General features: G+C 68.5%; 2 protein-coding genes across 2 annotated transcripts; one reads left to right on the top strand and one right to left on the bottom strand.

Annotated features, from left to right (window-relative positions):
- Window positions 1–1,060: 1,060 nt before the first annotated feature.
- RBMS2 (RNA binding motif single stranded interacting protein 2) lies at window positions 1,061–7,638 on the bottom strand. The gene is given in 15 exon segments (XM_066207367.1): window positions 1,061–3,083; window positions 3,181–3,258; window positions 3,354–3,402; window positions 3,404–3,462; window positions 4,507–4,554; window positions 4,664–4,757; window positions 4,845–4,891; window positions 4,976–5,050; window positions 5,052–5,086; window positions 5,174–5,253; window positions 5,932–6,089; window positions 6,165–6,256; window positions 6,335–6,393; window positions 6,504–6,652; window positions 7,507–7,638. Coding segments are annotated over 15 exon segments (1,170 nt in total). The 5' UTR covers window positions 7,573–7,638; the 3' UTR covers window positions 1,061–3,002.
- Window positions 7,639–10,359: 2,721 nt separating this feature from the next.
- On the top strand, window positions 10,360–12,448 carry LOC136303871 (aquaporin-2-like). Its single transcript, XM_066207569.1, has 5 exons — window positions 10,360–10,437; window positions 11,132–11,452; window positions 11,527–11,679; window positions 11,756–11,836; window positions 12,239–12,448. The coding sequence occupies exons 1-5, from the start codon at window positions 10,423–10,425 to the stop codon at window positions 12,446–12,448; spliced, it is 780 nt and encodes a 259-aa protein (XP_066063666.1). The 5' UTR covers window positions 10,360–10,422.
- Window positions 12,449–12,713: the final 265 nt, after the last annotated feature.

Here is a 12,713-nt window from a genome sequence, read left to right as displayed (position 1 = left end):
GGGTCCGGCCGTGCCCCCCGCCCCCCCAAACCCCCTGACCCCCCCCCCCCCCCCGTCTCAAAGTAGCCTTTTTTCTATCAGATAAAACCTCAGAAACTTTTTATTTTATTTTATTTTTTTGCTTTGAAACGAAGAGGTGATTTGAAGTCTATTTGAACTGACTTTATATTACGCATAAATATTTATATTTTATCTAAATAACTGCGCTGTAAACGGACTTTTTTTGTGGTTTTAAGTCACGTTTTCGGATCCGTCAGGTTTTTTTTTTTGTTTTTTTTTTTTTTGTTTTGTTTTTTTTTTTTTTTTTCTTATTTTTTTTTTATTTTTTTTTTTTATCCGTCGTGAGAAAAGTTTTTCGGGAGTCTCCGTATCGTTCTCGTGTTCGTTCAGTTAAAAGTTGCTCCCCCTCCCCATCCCTTTCCTTCTCTCCCTCCCCCCTCCCACTCCAGGTTTGACACCCCCGCACCCCCAAAAGCCCCCCCCCGACTGGCACCCGCCCCTTCGGGGGGGCTTTGGGGAGGGGGGGGGGGTCTCTCTTTGTTCCCCCCCTTCCCCGTTCGCGGCGTGGTCGGGAGCATCGTGTGCCCCCCCAGCCACCCTCCTCACTTTGGGGTGGGGGGGGAAGCACCGTGTGTCCCCCCCCCCTCGCCCATCCCCGCCGCCTTTTCTATAACCAGCCGTGTTGTTTTAGTGACTTTTTTGATAATTGTACAGGTTTTTTGTGAATTTAAATTTATTTCTTTCTATATTTTTAGGACCAATCTCGTTTTTAATAAGGTTTAGAGGAGAGGGGGGTGGCCCCCCACACCCCCCCCCCCGCCCTCCTCGCTGTTGCCTGTTGATGTCCCCCCCCCAAAAAAAAAAAAAAAACCCAGACCCCCTCCCCAAAAAGAGTTGTAGGACCCCCCCCCCCACCCGCGTGTTGCGTTCGAGAATAAACAACTCACGTTTGATAAACACATCGTGGTCCGAGCCTTTTTTTTTGGGGGGGGGTGGGGGAGGAATTTGGGACACCCCCCCCCCTTACCCCACCCCTTTGTCACGACAGAAACGCTTTTCCTTTTCTTGCCATTTTTTATTTAAAAAAAAAAAAACAAAAGAAAACAAAAAAAAACCAACCTCGAAGGGGGGGGTGTGTTTGGTGGGGGGGGGTCGCGGGGGTGTTGAGGTGGGGGGGGGTCGCGGGGGCGAGCGCGGAAGCAGGAGGAAGAAAAATACAAAACTAGAAACCTCTCGAGATTTTTTTTTTTTTTTTTTTAAAAAAAAGCAACTTAAAAACCTGTACAAAATGCGCTACGTATAAATTAAAGGGGGGTCTGGGGGGGGGGCAAGGTGGGGAGAGGGAGGAGGGGGGGGTCTCGGCTTCTCAGCTCGAGCTCCCCCCCCCCACCCCCACCCCAGGACAGATGGGACCCCAAATCTCAGCCCCCCCTCCAAACCAGCAGCGGGGCAGGGGCTCAGCACGGGGGGGTCCCAGCGCCCCCCCCCCCCAGCCCCGAGGGGGGGTCCAGGGTGGGGGAGGGGGGGGGGTCTCCCTCTTTGGTTCCTTCCTTGGGGGGGCCACAGCCCCCCGACCAAAGGGGTCGTGCCCGGGGGGGCGGGGGGGGTGGGCTGTAGCAGCAACGGGGGGAGGTGGGTGATGGCTGGAAACCGGGGGGGGGGCGTCACCCCTGGGTGGGGGGGGGGGGTAAAGGGCTGAAGCCCCTCCCCCCCCGCGACACACCCGGAGCGGGGCTGGGCGCCCACCGAGCTGTGGGGTGAGGTAGATGTGTGGCGGGGGGGGGTCCCAATGCCCCGGAAAAGGGGGAGGGGGGGTCTTGGGGACCCCTCTGGGGACCCCCCTGCGCTGGGGGGAGGGGGGGGGGCTGGAAGAACCGGGAGGCCCCTGGGCAGAGCTGGGGGGGGGCGGGGGCACGGTTGGCCCCGGAGCTGGAAGCAATTTGGGGAGGTGGGGGGAGGGAATATTGGGGGGCTGCCCCCCCCATCACTGCGGGGAGGGACGGACGGACAGACCCCCGGCGAGGGGGGTGCGAAGCCTTATGGGGGGGGCGGGGCTGCTCAGCTTTCCCCCCCCCCCAACGACCCCCCCCCCCCCCAATCTTTGGTTGCAAGAGCCGCCCCCACGGGACCCCCTGATTGTCGCTGGGCGAGGGGGGGGGACAGCGGGGGGGGGGGGGCCGGGGTCCCCCCGGGGGGGGGCGCGGGGGCTCTAAAGTGCCTGGTTGACCCTCGGGGCGCCCGTCGAAGCTTAAGGGGGGGGGGGGGGGGCGGGATTTTGGGGGGAGGGGGGGCGTTATTGCACTTGACCGACCCCCCCGGGGCAGGAATGGCTGGGGGGGGGGGGGGGAGGGAAGCACCCCCGGCCCTGCGGGGGGGCTGGTGCCCGGAGATTGGGGTGGGCGGGGGGGGTTCTCCATGCCCCCCCCCAGCACCCCGGACCCCGAGCCGGGGGCACCGGGCAGCAGAAGGCACGGGGGGCACCGGGGCCGGCGGGGCCGCGGGCCCTGGAAGCACGAGGGGGGGGGGCGGCCGGGACCCCCGGCCCCCCCCGGGGCGGCGCGCGGCGGCGGCGGCTTTTGCTTTTTTTTTCTTTTTTTTTTTTTTTTTTTTGCCTTTTTTTCTTTTTTTTTTCTTTTTTTTCTTTTTTTTTCCTTTTTGCCTTTTTTTTCCTTGCCTTTTTTTTTTTTTTTTTTTTTCCCTCTCTGTGTAGGTCTGTGGTTTTGTTTTTTTTTTTTTTGTCCTTTTTTTTTAGTTTTTTAGAAAACTCGGGAGGAAGAAAAGCCCTCCGAGGGGGAGGCGGGGGTGGAAGGGGGACCCCCACCGACCCCAGGGACCCCCGGCTGGGGCTCGGAGCGCTTTTGGGGGGGAGCACCGGGCGGGGGTCCCGGCGCAGCTCCTCCCGGTGGGTGCGGGGGGGACCCTCGGGCCGGGCGGGGGTCCCAGCGCGGCCCCTCCCGGGGGAGTTTTTGGGGGGGGTCCCTCGGGCCGGGCCCCCCCCGCCGCTACTTGGGGTAGGGGTAGGGGAAGGCGCCGGGCTCAGACGGCGACTCGATGGCGCCGTGGGTCGGGGCGGCTCCGCCGTCCTGCGGGGAGGGGTTAATGCACCCCCAAACCCTGCACCCCCAAATCCTGAGCCCCAAAACCCCCTCCCGGACCCCCCCTTCCCCCCACGGCACTCACCTCCAGCGGGAGGGCGGGCGGCACCGGCGGGTACGGCGGGATGAAGGCTCCGGGGACGGCGGCGGCAGCGGGGACGTACTGGGGACAGCGGCGGGGGACGTCAGGGGGGGCCGGGAAGGGGTCGGGGGGGGGTTTGATTGGGGGGGGGGTCTCCGGGGTGGGGGGGGTCTTACCGTGCCGGCGCTGCTCAGAGAGAGGTGGCCGAGCTGCTGGGCCAGGGGGGGCCACCACAGAGGGCTGGAGGGGGACGGCGTGGTCCACGGCGGGGGCCAGCACCGCGCCCTGCACGGGAACGTCAGCGCGGGGACACGGGGGACAAGGGGGGGACGGGGGGGACACGGCGGGGACACGGCGGGGACACGGCAGGGACAAGGGGGGGACACGGCGGGGACACGGCGGGGACACGGGGGGACAGGGACTGAGGCCATGGGAACACAGCGGGGACATGGGCAGGATCAGGAGGGCCATAGGGACACTCGGGGGACATGGGGACACTGGGACCAGGGCCATGGGGACACTGGTGGGGGGACATGGGGACACGGGGGGGGCACCGGGACCAGGGCCATGGGGACACAGGCAGGATCAGGAGGGCCGTGGGGACAATGGGAGGGCCATGGGGACACTGAGGGACATGGGAGAGACACGGGGACAGGGCTCATGGGGACATTGGGGGGACACGGGGAGGACACAGGGACAGGGGCTGTGGGGACACACAGGGGACACAAGAGGAGGGGGTGGTGGCAGGGGGACAATACACAGAAAATGGGGTCACGGGGGGGGACATGGGGACACACACAGGGACATACAAGGGGATAGCAGCTATGGGGACACACTGGGGACACAGGGAGGGGGGCCGTGGTGACGCATGTGTGACACGGAGGGGGGACAATGGGGCCGTTGGGACACACAGAGGACACGAGGGTGGGGGACACTGTGACCAGGGCTGTAGGGACACATGGACACAGGGAGGAGGGACATGGGGACAGGGGCCGTGGGGACACAGAGGGGGACACGATGGAAGAGGGACATGGGGACAGGGCATGGGACATACGGGACATTGGGGACATGGGGGACACTGGGGACTTGGCACCCCTGGGGAGGGGGACACGCGACAGGGACCCCCCAGAATGAGGCCAAAATGGGGAGGGGGGGCGCTGTCAATGGTGGGCGTGGCTTTAATGCAAAGTGGGAGGGGCTTGGCCGCAGGGGGTGGGGCAAAGATGTGTGGGGCAGGGGTGGGGTCAGGTCAGGTGTGGGCGGGGCAGATCCAAGCTGGGTTCCCGCCCCCCCTCCACCCCTCAGGGCGTGGCACCGGGCGTGGCTCACCGTGGGCTGCACGAGGTACGACTGGTGCATCCAGGTGGGGCCGTGGACCTGTGGGTGGCAGCAGGTGGGAGCAGCTCCCCACAACACCCCGCCCCTTTCCCAGGTGGGGGGGGACCCCCTCCCTCCATCCCAGGACCCCAAAAACCGCCCCCAATACCTGGTAGGAGGACACTGGGGAGGGCAGGTAGGGGGCCAGGGCGGCGGGGGGGAGCATCCGGCCGGGGGCCAGCCCGTAGGGCGCCGGGTAGAACCTGCGGGGCGGGGGGTCAGGGCTGGGGGGGCCGCGGCCGGCAGCCCCCGCCGCCCCGCCGGGGCTGGGGGGGCCCTGGGGCACCCACCCGTTCTGCAGCGCCGTCGCGGGGTCGTAGGCCAAGGTCACGGTGCTCTGGTTGGGAAAGGGGGGGGGGGAAAGGTCAGCGCTGTCCTGCAGACCCCCCCGGGCCCCCCCAAATCGCCGACCCCCCCTCACCGTGTCGCCGTCCCGGGCCCAGGCTCTGCCGTTGGACACGAACTTGCCCTGGCTCTGCCGCTTCTTCTGCCCCCCCATCAGCAAACTTGCAGAGCAGGGGGTCTGGGGGGACTGGGGAGGGGGTGTCAGTGCCGCCAGCCCGCCCCCAGCACCCCCAGAATCCCCTCCCGGGAGCCCCCCCCCCCGCCCCCAGCCCACCTGGCACCCCCGGGGGGGTCTTGATGAACTTCCCGTTGAAGTGGGTGATGACAGCCTCGCACTTCTCCGTGGATTCCATCCTGGGGGCAGCGGGGCTGGGCCGGGGGGCCACAGGCGGGGCCCCCCCAGTTCTGTGTGCCCCCCCTGCCAGCCCCGTGCAGCCCACCCAACACCCTTCATCCTTTCAGGCTCCCCTATCCCTGTGTGCCCCCCCCCCAGCCCCGTGCAGCCCCCCCAAGTCCACAGCCCTCCAGCACTCCCCATCCTCCCAAACCCCCCAGCCTCATGACCCACCCCAGCCCCATATACCCCCCCAATCCCTGCAGCCCCCCCAAATCCCCATCCCCCCAGCCCTCCTCATCCTCCTGAGCCCCCCAGCCCCATACACCCCTATCCCCTGCAGCCCCCCAAGTTCTGTGCAGCCCCCCCAAGTCCCTGCCCCCCCAGCCCTCCTCATCCTCCTGAGCACCCCCAACCCACTCCATCTTTGTGACCCCCCCCTCACACCATGTACCCCCATTCCCAGCAGCCCCCCCAGTCCTGTGAAGCCCCCCCAAGTCCCTGGCCCCCCAGCCCTCCCCATCCTCGTGACCCCCCCAGCCCCATGTACCCCCATTCCCTGCAGCTCCCCAGTTCTTTGCAGCCCCCCCAAATCCCCGTCCCCCCAGCCCTCCTCACCCTCCTGAGCACCCCCACCCCCCGCAGCCCCCCCCAGCACCAGCAACCCTCCCGGGCCCTGTGCCAGGCCCCCCCCGTACCGTGCGAAGCCCACCCCCCGGCTGGCCCCGTGGGGGTCCCGCAGGATGCGGGTGGAGACCACCTGCCCAAAGGGCTTCAGCAGCGCCTCCAGCTCCTGCTCGTCCACGCCCAGCGGCAGGTTCGAGATGTACAGGTTGGTGGGGTCCTGCTCCTGTTGCTGTGGGGAGGGGGTCAAGGGGCTGCCTGGGCTCTCGGGGGGGGGGGTCCCGGGGGGGCTCTGGGGGGTCTGTACCTTGGCCATCTGCGCCTGCACCCCGCTGGCCTTCAGCGCTGTCACGGCCTTTTGGGCGGCTGTGGGGCTGTCGAAGTCCACGAAACCATAACCTGGGGAGGGGGTGAGAGGTCAGGGAGACCCTCCAGAGCCCCCCCCGGACACCCCCTCCAGCCCTGCCGCCCCCCAACCTTTGCACTTGTTGGTTGTCTTGTCCAGGATGGCTTTGGTGGAGACGATCTTCCCGTAGCTGGGGGAGGGGGAGAAAAGGGGGGGGGGGGGTGAGAACTCGGTGGGACCCCCAGCCCTCCCTGAGGGGCTCTGGGGTGGGGGGGACAGCAGGACCCCAGCCCCACTCACGGCTGGCAGAGCTTGACCAGGTCCTGGTCTGTGGTGCCGGGGTGCAGCCCCCGGATGTAGAGGTTGGTCTTGCTGAGCTGGTCCGGGGCCCCCCCGGCAGGGCTGGGGCTGGGGGGGCCCAGGGGCTGGGCCGGGGGCACATAGGGCTGCTGGGAGGGGGGGGGGGTGGTAAGGGGTCAGTACCCACCAGCCCCCCAAAATCCTCCCCCCTCCAAAACAGCATGGATGTGGGGAGGGGCTGCCAGAGCGCCACCCCCCCCCAGTGGGGTTCTGCCCACCCTGGGGGGGCTGTGGGGACTCCCCCCCCGACCCCATTATCGCACCCCCGGACCCCATCGCTCCCGCCGGGGTCCCCCCATCATCTCCCCCCAGCTCCCCCGGGGGTCCCCATCGCTCTTCCTGCAGGCTCCCCACCCTCCTCCCGGACCCCCTGCCCTCTCCCCCGGGGCTCCCCCATCCTCCTCTCCGCCGGGGTTATCACCAACCCACTCAGGGGGTCCCCATCTTCCCCCTGCCCCCCCGACTCCTCTACCCCGTCACCCCCCGCCCAGGGCCCCTGTCATCCCGCGGTCCCCATCCCCCTACAGGGCTGTCCCTGTCGCCTGTCCCCCACGCCAAGTGCCACCCCCAGCTCCCCACATCCCCCCAGATCCGCAGCTCGGGGTGTCCCCCCGGGGGGACACGCGGATGGAGGTGACCCCCGCCCTCCCCCAGCACTACTGACCGAGGGGGGGAAACTGAGGCACGAACGTGGGGGTTGGGGGCAGACAGGGCGGACACACGGGACGCCCCCGGGAGCACCGGAGAGGGGCGACGACCGGAGCTCCGAGGGGTGTCCCCGAGGCGGGGGGGGTGGCTCGAAGGGATGTCCCCCCCCCCCGTTCCGAGAACCCCATTCCCCGCCCCTCCCCCCAGGCCTGTCCCGCCGGGCCAGCCCCGGGCCCGCCCCCGCCGGGCCGAGCCCCCGCCGGGCCCCCCGGCCGCCGCCCCCCGGGGCCGGTACCTTCTTGCCGCCCTTGTTGTAGGCGAAGGCGGGGAGCCCCGAGCGCGGCGGCACCGAGAGCAGCATTTTCCCGAGCGCGAGGGGCCGGGACCGGGCGTGACGTCACACCGGGAGCCAGCCTGGAATCCGGGCGGGCCCCGCCGCGCCGGGTCCTAGCGCCGATCCCCGCCCGGTGCTGCCTCGTCCTGCCGCGGGGTTCGCTGTCACCCCCCCCTCCCCGCTCCGGTCCTGTCCCGGTGTCACCCACGGTGCCCCCCTGGTGTCACCCCACCCCCCCGGTTCTGCCCCGTCCTCCCCGGTGGTCCCACGGTGTTGCCTCGTCACATCCCGGTGTCACCCGTCACCCCCCCGGTGCTGCCCCTCACCGCCCCCCGGTGTCACCGCCGTCACCCTCCCCCCCACCCCAGTGACCCCCCCGTGAGCCCCTGGGGGTCTCACCCCCACCCTGGATATTGCCCTCCCCCCACAAATGAGGCGTCCCTCGGTGAGACCCCCCCCACCCCAGACCGCCCGGGACACCGGGGGGACACGGGGGGGACACGGGGGGGACACGGTGCAGGGGGGATCCCGCACCCATCCTCTGCCGCATCGGCGTTAACCGGGGCCGTCTCTCTCAGGAACCCCCGGGAGGGAGCTGCACCCACCGAGCCCCCCTCTTCTCCGGGGGGATGTCAAGGCCCCCCCCCCACACCCCGGGCCGGCACGGCCCCTTTAAGAGAAGCCCCGCCCACCGCCGCCATTACCCTTCGGCCCCGCCTCCCCGCCCGCACCGTGGGCGCGGCCATTTTGGAAGCGCTGGTCACGTGGTTCGACACCACACCCCGGCCGCCGCCATATTGGGCGCCTTTTTTTACTCCGTCACGTGACTGCGACAGGCCCCGCCCCCCGCTGAGGCAGGGCTGGGGGCCGCCATCTTGGAGTTGGGAAAGGGGGGATTTGGGGGGCGCCTGAGGGGTCTGGGGGGCGTCTTGAGGGTCTGTGGGACGAGATTTGGGGTTTCTAGAGGGCTCTGGGGGCCTGAGGGGCAGGATTGAGGGGTTCTGGGGGTTCTGTAGAGTAGGATGGGAGGGTTCTGGCGGCACCCGGGGGGTCTCTGGGGCATCTTGGGGGCGCCTGAGTGTCCGTAGGGCAGGATTGGGGGACTCTGAGGAGGGTCTTTGGGGCAGGTTCTAGCATCTCGGGGGGATATAGGGTCTATAGGGTGGGACTGGTGGTATTTTGGGGGGGATCTGTGAGGCAGAAGAGAGCACCTGGGAGCTCCTGAGAGAGTCTGGGCAGGACTGTGGGGGTCATAGGACACCTGGGGGGGCTCTGTGGGGCATTTTGGGGACACCTGAGCACAGGTGTCCCCAAACAGAACAGGCCTGGGAGTACTGGGTGGGGCTGTGGGGCAGGAGGAGGCACCTGGAGGATCTGTAGGGCAGGATTTGGGGGGGTCACAGGGCACCTGGGGGGTCTACAAGACAAGATGGGGAGGTCTTGGGGGCACCTGGGGGGGGGTCTTTAGGTCTTGGTGGTCCCCAGAGGGTCTGTGAGGTGACACAGAATCCCGGGAATATTCTGTCAGGGGCTGGGACAGCACAGGGGGGGCACACAGGCTCTGGGGGAGCCCCCCCCCCTCCATTTCTCCCGCCCTCTGCAGGGCCCCTTGTCCTGCTCAGTGTCCCCCCAGTGTCCCCTCCCTGTGTCCCCCCGTGACTGGCCCCAGATCCCACCACAGTGTCCCCCAGTTGTTCCCCCTCGTGTCCCCCCGCATGTCGCCCACATATCCCCCCCCCAGTGCTGTCCCCCCGCGTGTCCCGGCGCTGTCCCAGCCCTTTGTGGCCGCGGATTGTTCTGGCTTTGCCGGGCTCAGCAGCGCCGGGGCCCCCCCGTGCTGAGCCAGGGCTTCGCCCGCTGACTCACCCCACGTGCGGGGCCGGTGCTGAGCCGGCAGAGCCACGGCCCGGGGGGGCTCCGGGGCTGTCCCCCCCCCGGACCCCTCCTGCCGCACCTACGGTGGGGTCAGCCCCGGCCCCGAGCTTGTCCCGGGTTTGTGAACCCCCCGGGATAGCCCTGGCCCTGAATTGTGCCAGGTGTGTGACCCCCCCCCAGAGACAGCCCCATCCCTGAATTGTCCCAGCTGTGACCCCCCGGATATCCCTGTCCCTGAATTGTGTCAGGTGTGTGACCCCCCCTGGGGACACCCTCATTCCCCAGCTCGTCCCAGGTGTGTGACCCTTACAAGGACCCTGTCCCCACTCTTGTCACATGTGTGAGACTCCCTCTGCCGCTGCCCCCTCTGTGACCCGATACAGCAGGGACAGCTGTCCCCAATTCTTGTCCCAGCTGTGTCACCCATCCCGGTCCCCCCGCCAGGGACAGCCCTGTTCCCATCTCGACCCACGTGTGTCACCCCTCCCGTTGTCCCACTAGGGACCCCGTCCCACTCTTGTCCCAGGTGTGTGACATCACCACCCCGCCCCACCAGGGGACAGCCCCATATCCCGTGCTCATCGCAGGTGTGTCACCCTGTCCCCTGTGACCCCCAGCCCCCCTGAGACCCTGTCCCTGTGCTCATCCCAGGTGTTCGACCACCCCCAGGGACAGCCCTGTCCCCACTCTCATCCCAGATGTGTGACCCGCCCCTCCCTCATCCCCCTCAGCCTTTCATCCCGGCCTTTCATCTCTGGTCGTCCTGGCAACACCCCAAAGGGTCCCGGGGGTTGCCATGGCACCCGGGGATGTTCCAAGCCCAAGGCAAGGACCCCCACAGCCCCCTCCCAAAATCCTGCCCCAGCCTCAGCACCTCAGGGGTGCCCTGTGCCAAGGGGGTGACAGTGCTGGGGGGTGACAGGGACAGGGGTGGCAGTGCCGGGGGGGGTAGGAGGTGCTGCCCCCGGGTGTGCTCTGCGCTCCCTCTCCCACAGCTGCACCATGGCCATCGGGGAGGTAAGACCCTGCGAGCGGCCTCGACCCCCCCAGCCCACCCCAAAGCCCCAGAGTCCCTCCCTGCCAGGGGTGGGGGAGCAGCCCCTCACTCATGGGGACTCCCCCAGCTCATCACTTCCATGCCCAGCCCATAGGCCTGGCACAGGGGTCTCTGTGTGCCCCTCACCATGGCCCCTGGCCCTGTGGTGGCTGCTGCCCCCACCTCCATCCCTGTGACCCTCTGTGGCCCCATTGCCAGGACATCCTGTCACCGCAGTGCCCAGGGACTGAGGGGTCCCATCCCTGAGGTACCCCAGCCCCGTGGTACCTGGGGCATCCTGTTTCCATGGCACCCCACTGCCCCAGTACCCTCCACTGCGGTACCCAGGTGCTGAGGGGGTCCCCAAGGCACCCCATCTTTAAGGTACCCCATCCCCGTGGGTACCCAAAAACTGGGGCACCCCATCACCAGGGTACCCCATCACCGAGGGACCCCCCCCATGGTACCCAGGTGCTGAGGGGTCCCATCCCCAGTGTACCCCATCACCGTGGTACCCAAAAACTGGGGCATCCTGTTGCCACGGCACCCCACCCCTGAGATATCCAAACCTTGGGCACCCCACCCCGAGCCACCCCATCCCCCAAGGTCCCCCGCCCCCACGTCACCCCCGCTCTGTGCCCGTGGGGTGACCCCCGGCCCCGCTGTCCCCCCCAGGAGCTGCGCAGCGGCCGCTTCTGGCGAGGGGTGGTGGCGGAGCTGGTGGCGACCCTCATCTTCGTGGGGGTGGTCCTGGGGGCTTCGGCAGCCCCGGGGCCGCTGGCGCCGGCGCTGGCCGGGGGGTTGGTGGCCGGGGGGCTCGTCTGCAGCCTCGGGGGGCCCCAGGCCAACCCCGCGCTGACGCTGGCCCTGCTGTGCACCCGCAAGCTGAGCGCCCTGCGCGGGGCCGCGGGGGTCCTGGCCCAGTGCGCGGGGGCCACGCTGGCCTCTGCCGCTGCCCGTGCAGCGCTGCCGGACGACACCGGCCTCGTCACCAAGGTGAGTGTCCCCATCCCTGTCCCCATCCCTGTCCCCATCATCCCGTGGCGCTGGACAGGTGTCCCTTCGCGCAGGTGAGCGCCGTGGGGACAGCGGGGACAGCGCTGGCCTGGGAGACCTTTGCCACCTTCCAGCTGGCGCTGGCCGCATTCGCCGTGGCCGAGCACGCGGCCCCGCAGGCCGGTCTGGCCCTGGGCAGCGCCGTGGCCGCCGGCGCCCTGGCCGCAGTAAGGACCCCCCCGTGTCCCACCCGGCCAGGGGGTCCCCACCCCGCCAGCCCCTGACCCCCCCTGTCTCCCACAGGGGCCATTCTCGGGGGGCAGCATGAACCCTGCACGCTCGCTGGGGCCGGCCATCGTCACCGGGGTCTGGGATGATCATTGGGTGAGCTGGGGGCACCCCCGGACCCCCCCAGAGTCCCCAAGGGAGGGTGGGTCCCCCGGCTGCGGTGTGTGACCGCTGCGGTCCCATGCCCGGCCCAGGACAGCAGCTCCTGGGTGAGCCTTCCCTTGGGTGAGTCCCCCTGGCATGGGTCACTCTGTCACCTTGGGCCCTCACGGTGTCACCGTGGCAGGACAGGTGTGTCCCCCCTATTGCCATCCTTGGGACAGGCCCCATGCTTGCAATGAGCCCCCTCCCTCAGTCCCCTACCCCAAAACCTGTGACCTCCCCCTCCCCACATCTCCTCACCCCTGGGGCAGGTTCCTCAGCTCAGTCCCCAGCACTGGGGTGGGCTCTCCCGTCCCGCCCACCCCTGGGACCCCCCAACACTCTGTGCCCCCCCAGGTGTACTGGCTGGGGCCGGTGCTGGGCGCGGTGCTGGCCGGGCTCTCCTACGAGTTCCTCCTGGCGCCCGGAGCCTCCCGGGAGAAGCTGGGCGCCTGCCTCGCCTGCCGGGACGTGGCTCTGGTGGAGACCCCCAGCCTGTCCCCCTCCTCGGTGGCCCACGGCCCCCCGGCCCACCCGGCCGAGCAGCGGGAGCAGGGTACAGCCTGAGCCCCCCCGATCCTCCATGCCGCATCCTCGCCGCCGCCAGAACCTTCCGTGGGGGGCTCCGTGCCCCCTCCCCTTTTACTGTCCTCTCCCCCGTGGGGGGATTAAAGGCGTGTTGGGGTCGCAGGTGGGTGCGGAGTGATGCTGTGAGACGACGGAGGGGAGGGGGGTCTCGACCACCGCCCTGAGTCTTCGGTGTGCGGCGGCACCGTGACACCGGGGCTGCGGGTGCCCCCTCCCCGCGGCCCCCCGGCCAGGGCGGGGGCCG

Source organism: Chamaea fasciata, unplaced genomic scaffold (genome assembly GCF_029207755.1).
Source record: "Chamaea fasciata isolate MVZ Bird 193981 ecotype frontalis unplaced genomic scaffold, bChaFas1.0.hap1 SCAF_41, whole genome shotgun sequence".
Taxonomy (NCBI): domain Eukaryota; kingdom Metazoa; phylum Chordata; class Aves; order Passeriformes; family Sylviidae; genus Chamaea; species Chamaea fasciata.
The sequence above is the reverse complement of the archived record's forward strand: the minus strand, read 5'-3'. Positions and strand labels throughout refer to the sequence as shown.

Bases quoted from the DNA above. Each gene is read 5' to 3' on its own strand.
- LOC136303871 (XM_066207569.1), top strand. The intron at 11,453-11,526 runs GTGAGTGTCCCC...CCCTTCGCGCAG, and splicing joins ACACCGGCCTCGTCACCAAG to GTGAGCGCCGTGGGGACAGC. The intron at 11,680-11,755 runs GTAAGGACCCCC...TGTCTCCCACAG, and splicing joins CCGCCGGCGCCCTGGCCGCA to GGGCCATTCTCGGGGGGCAG.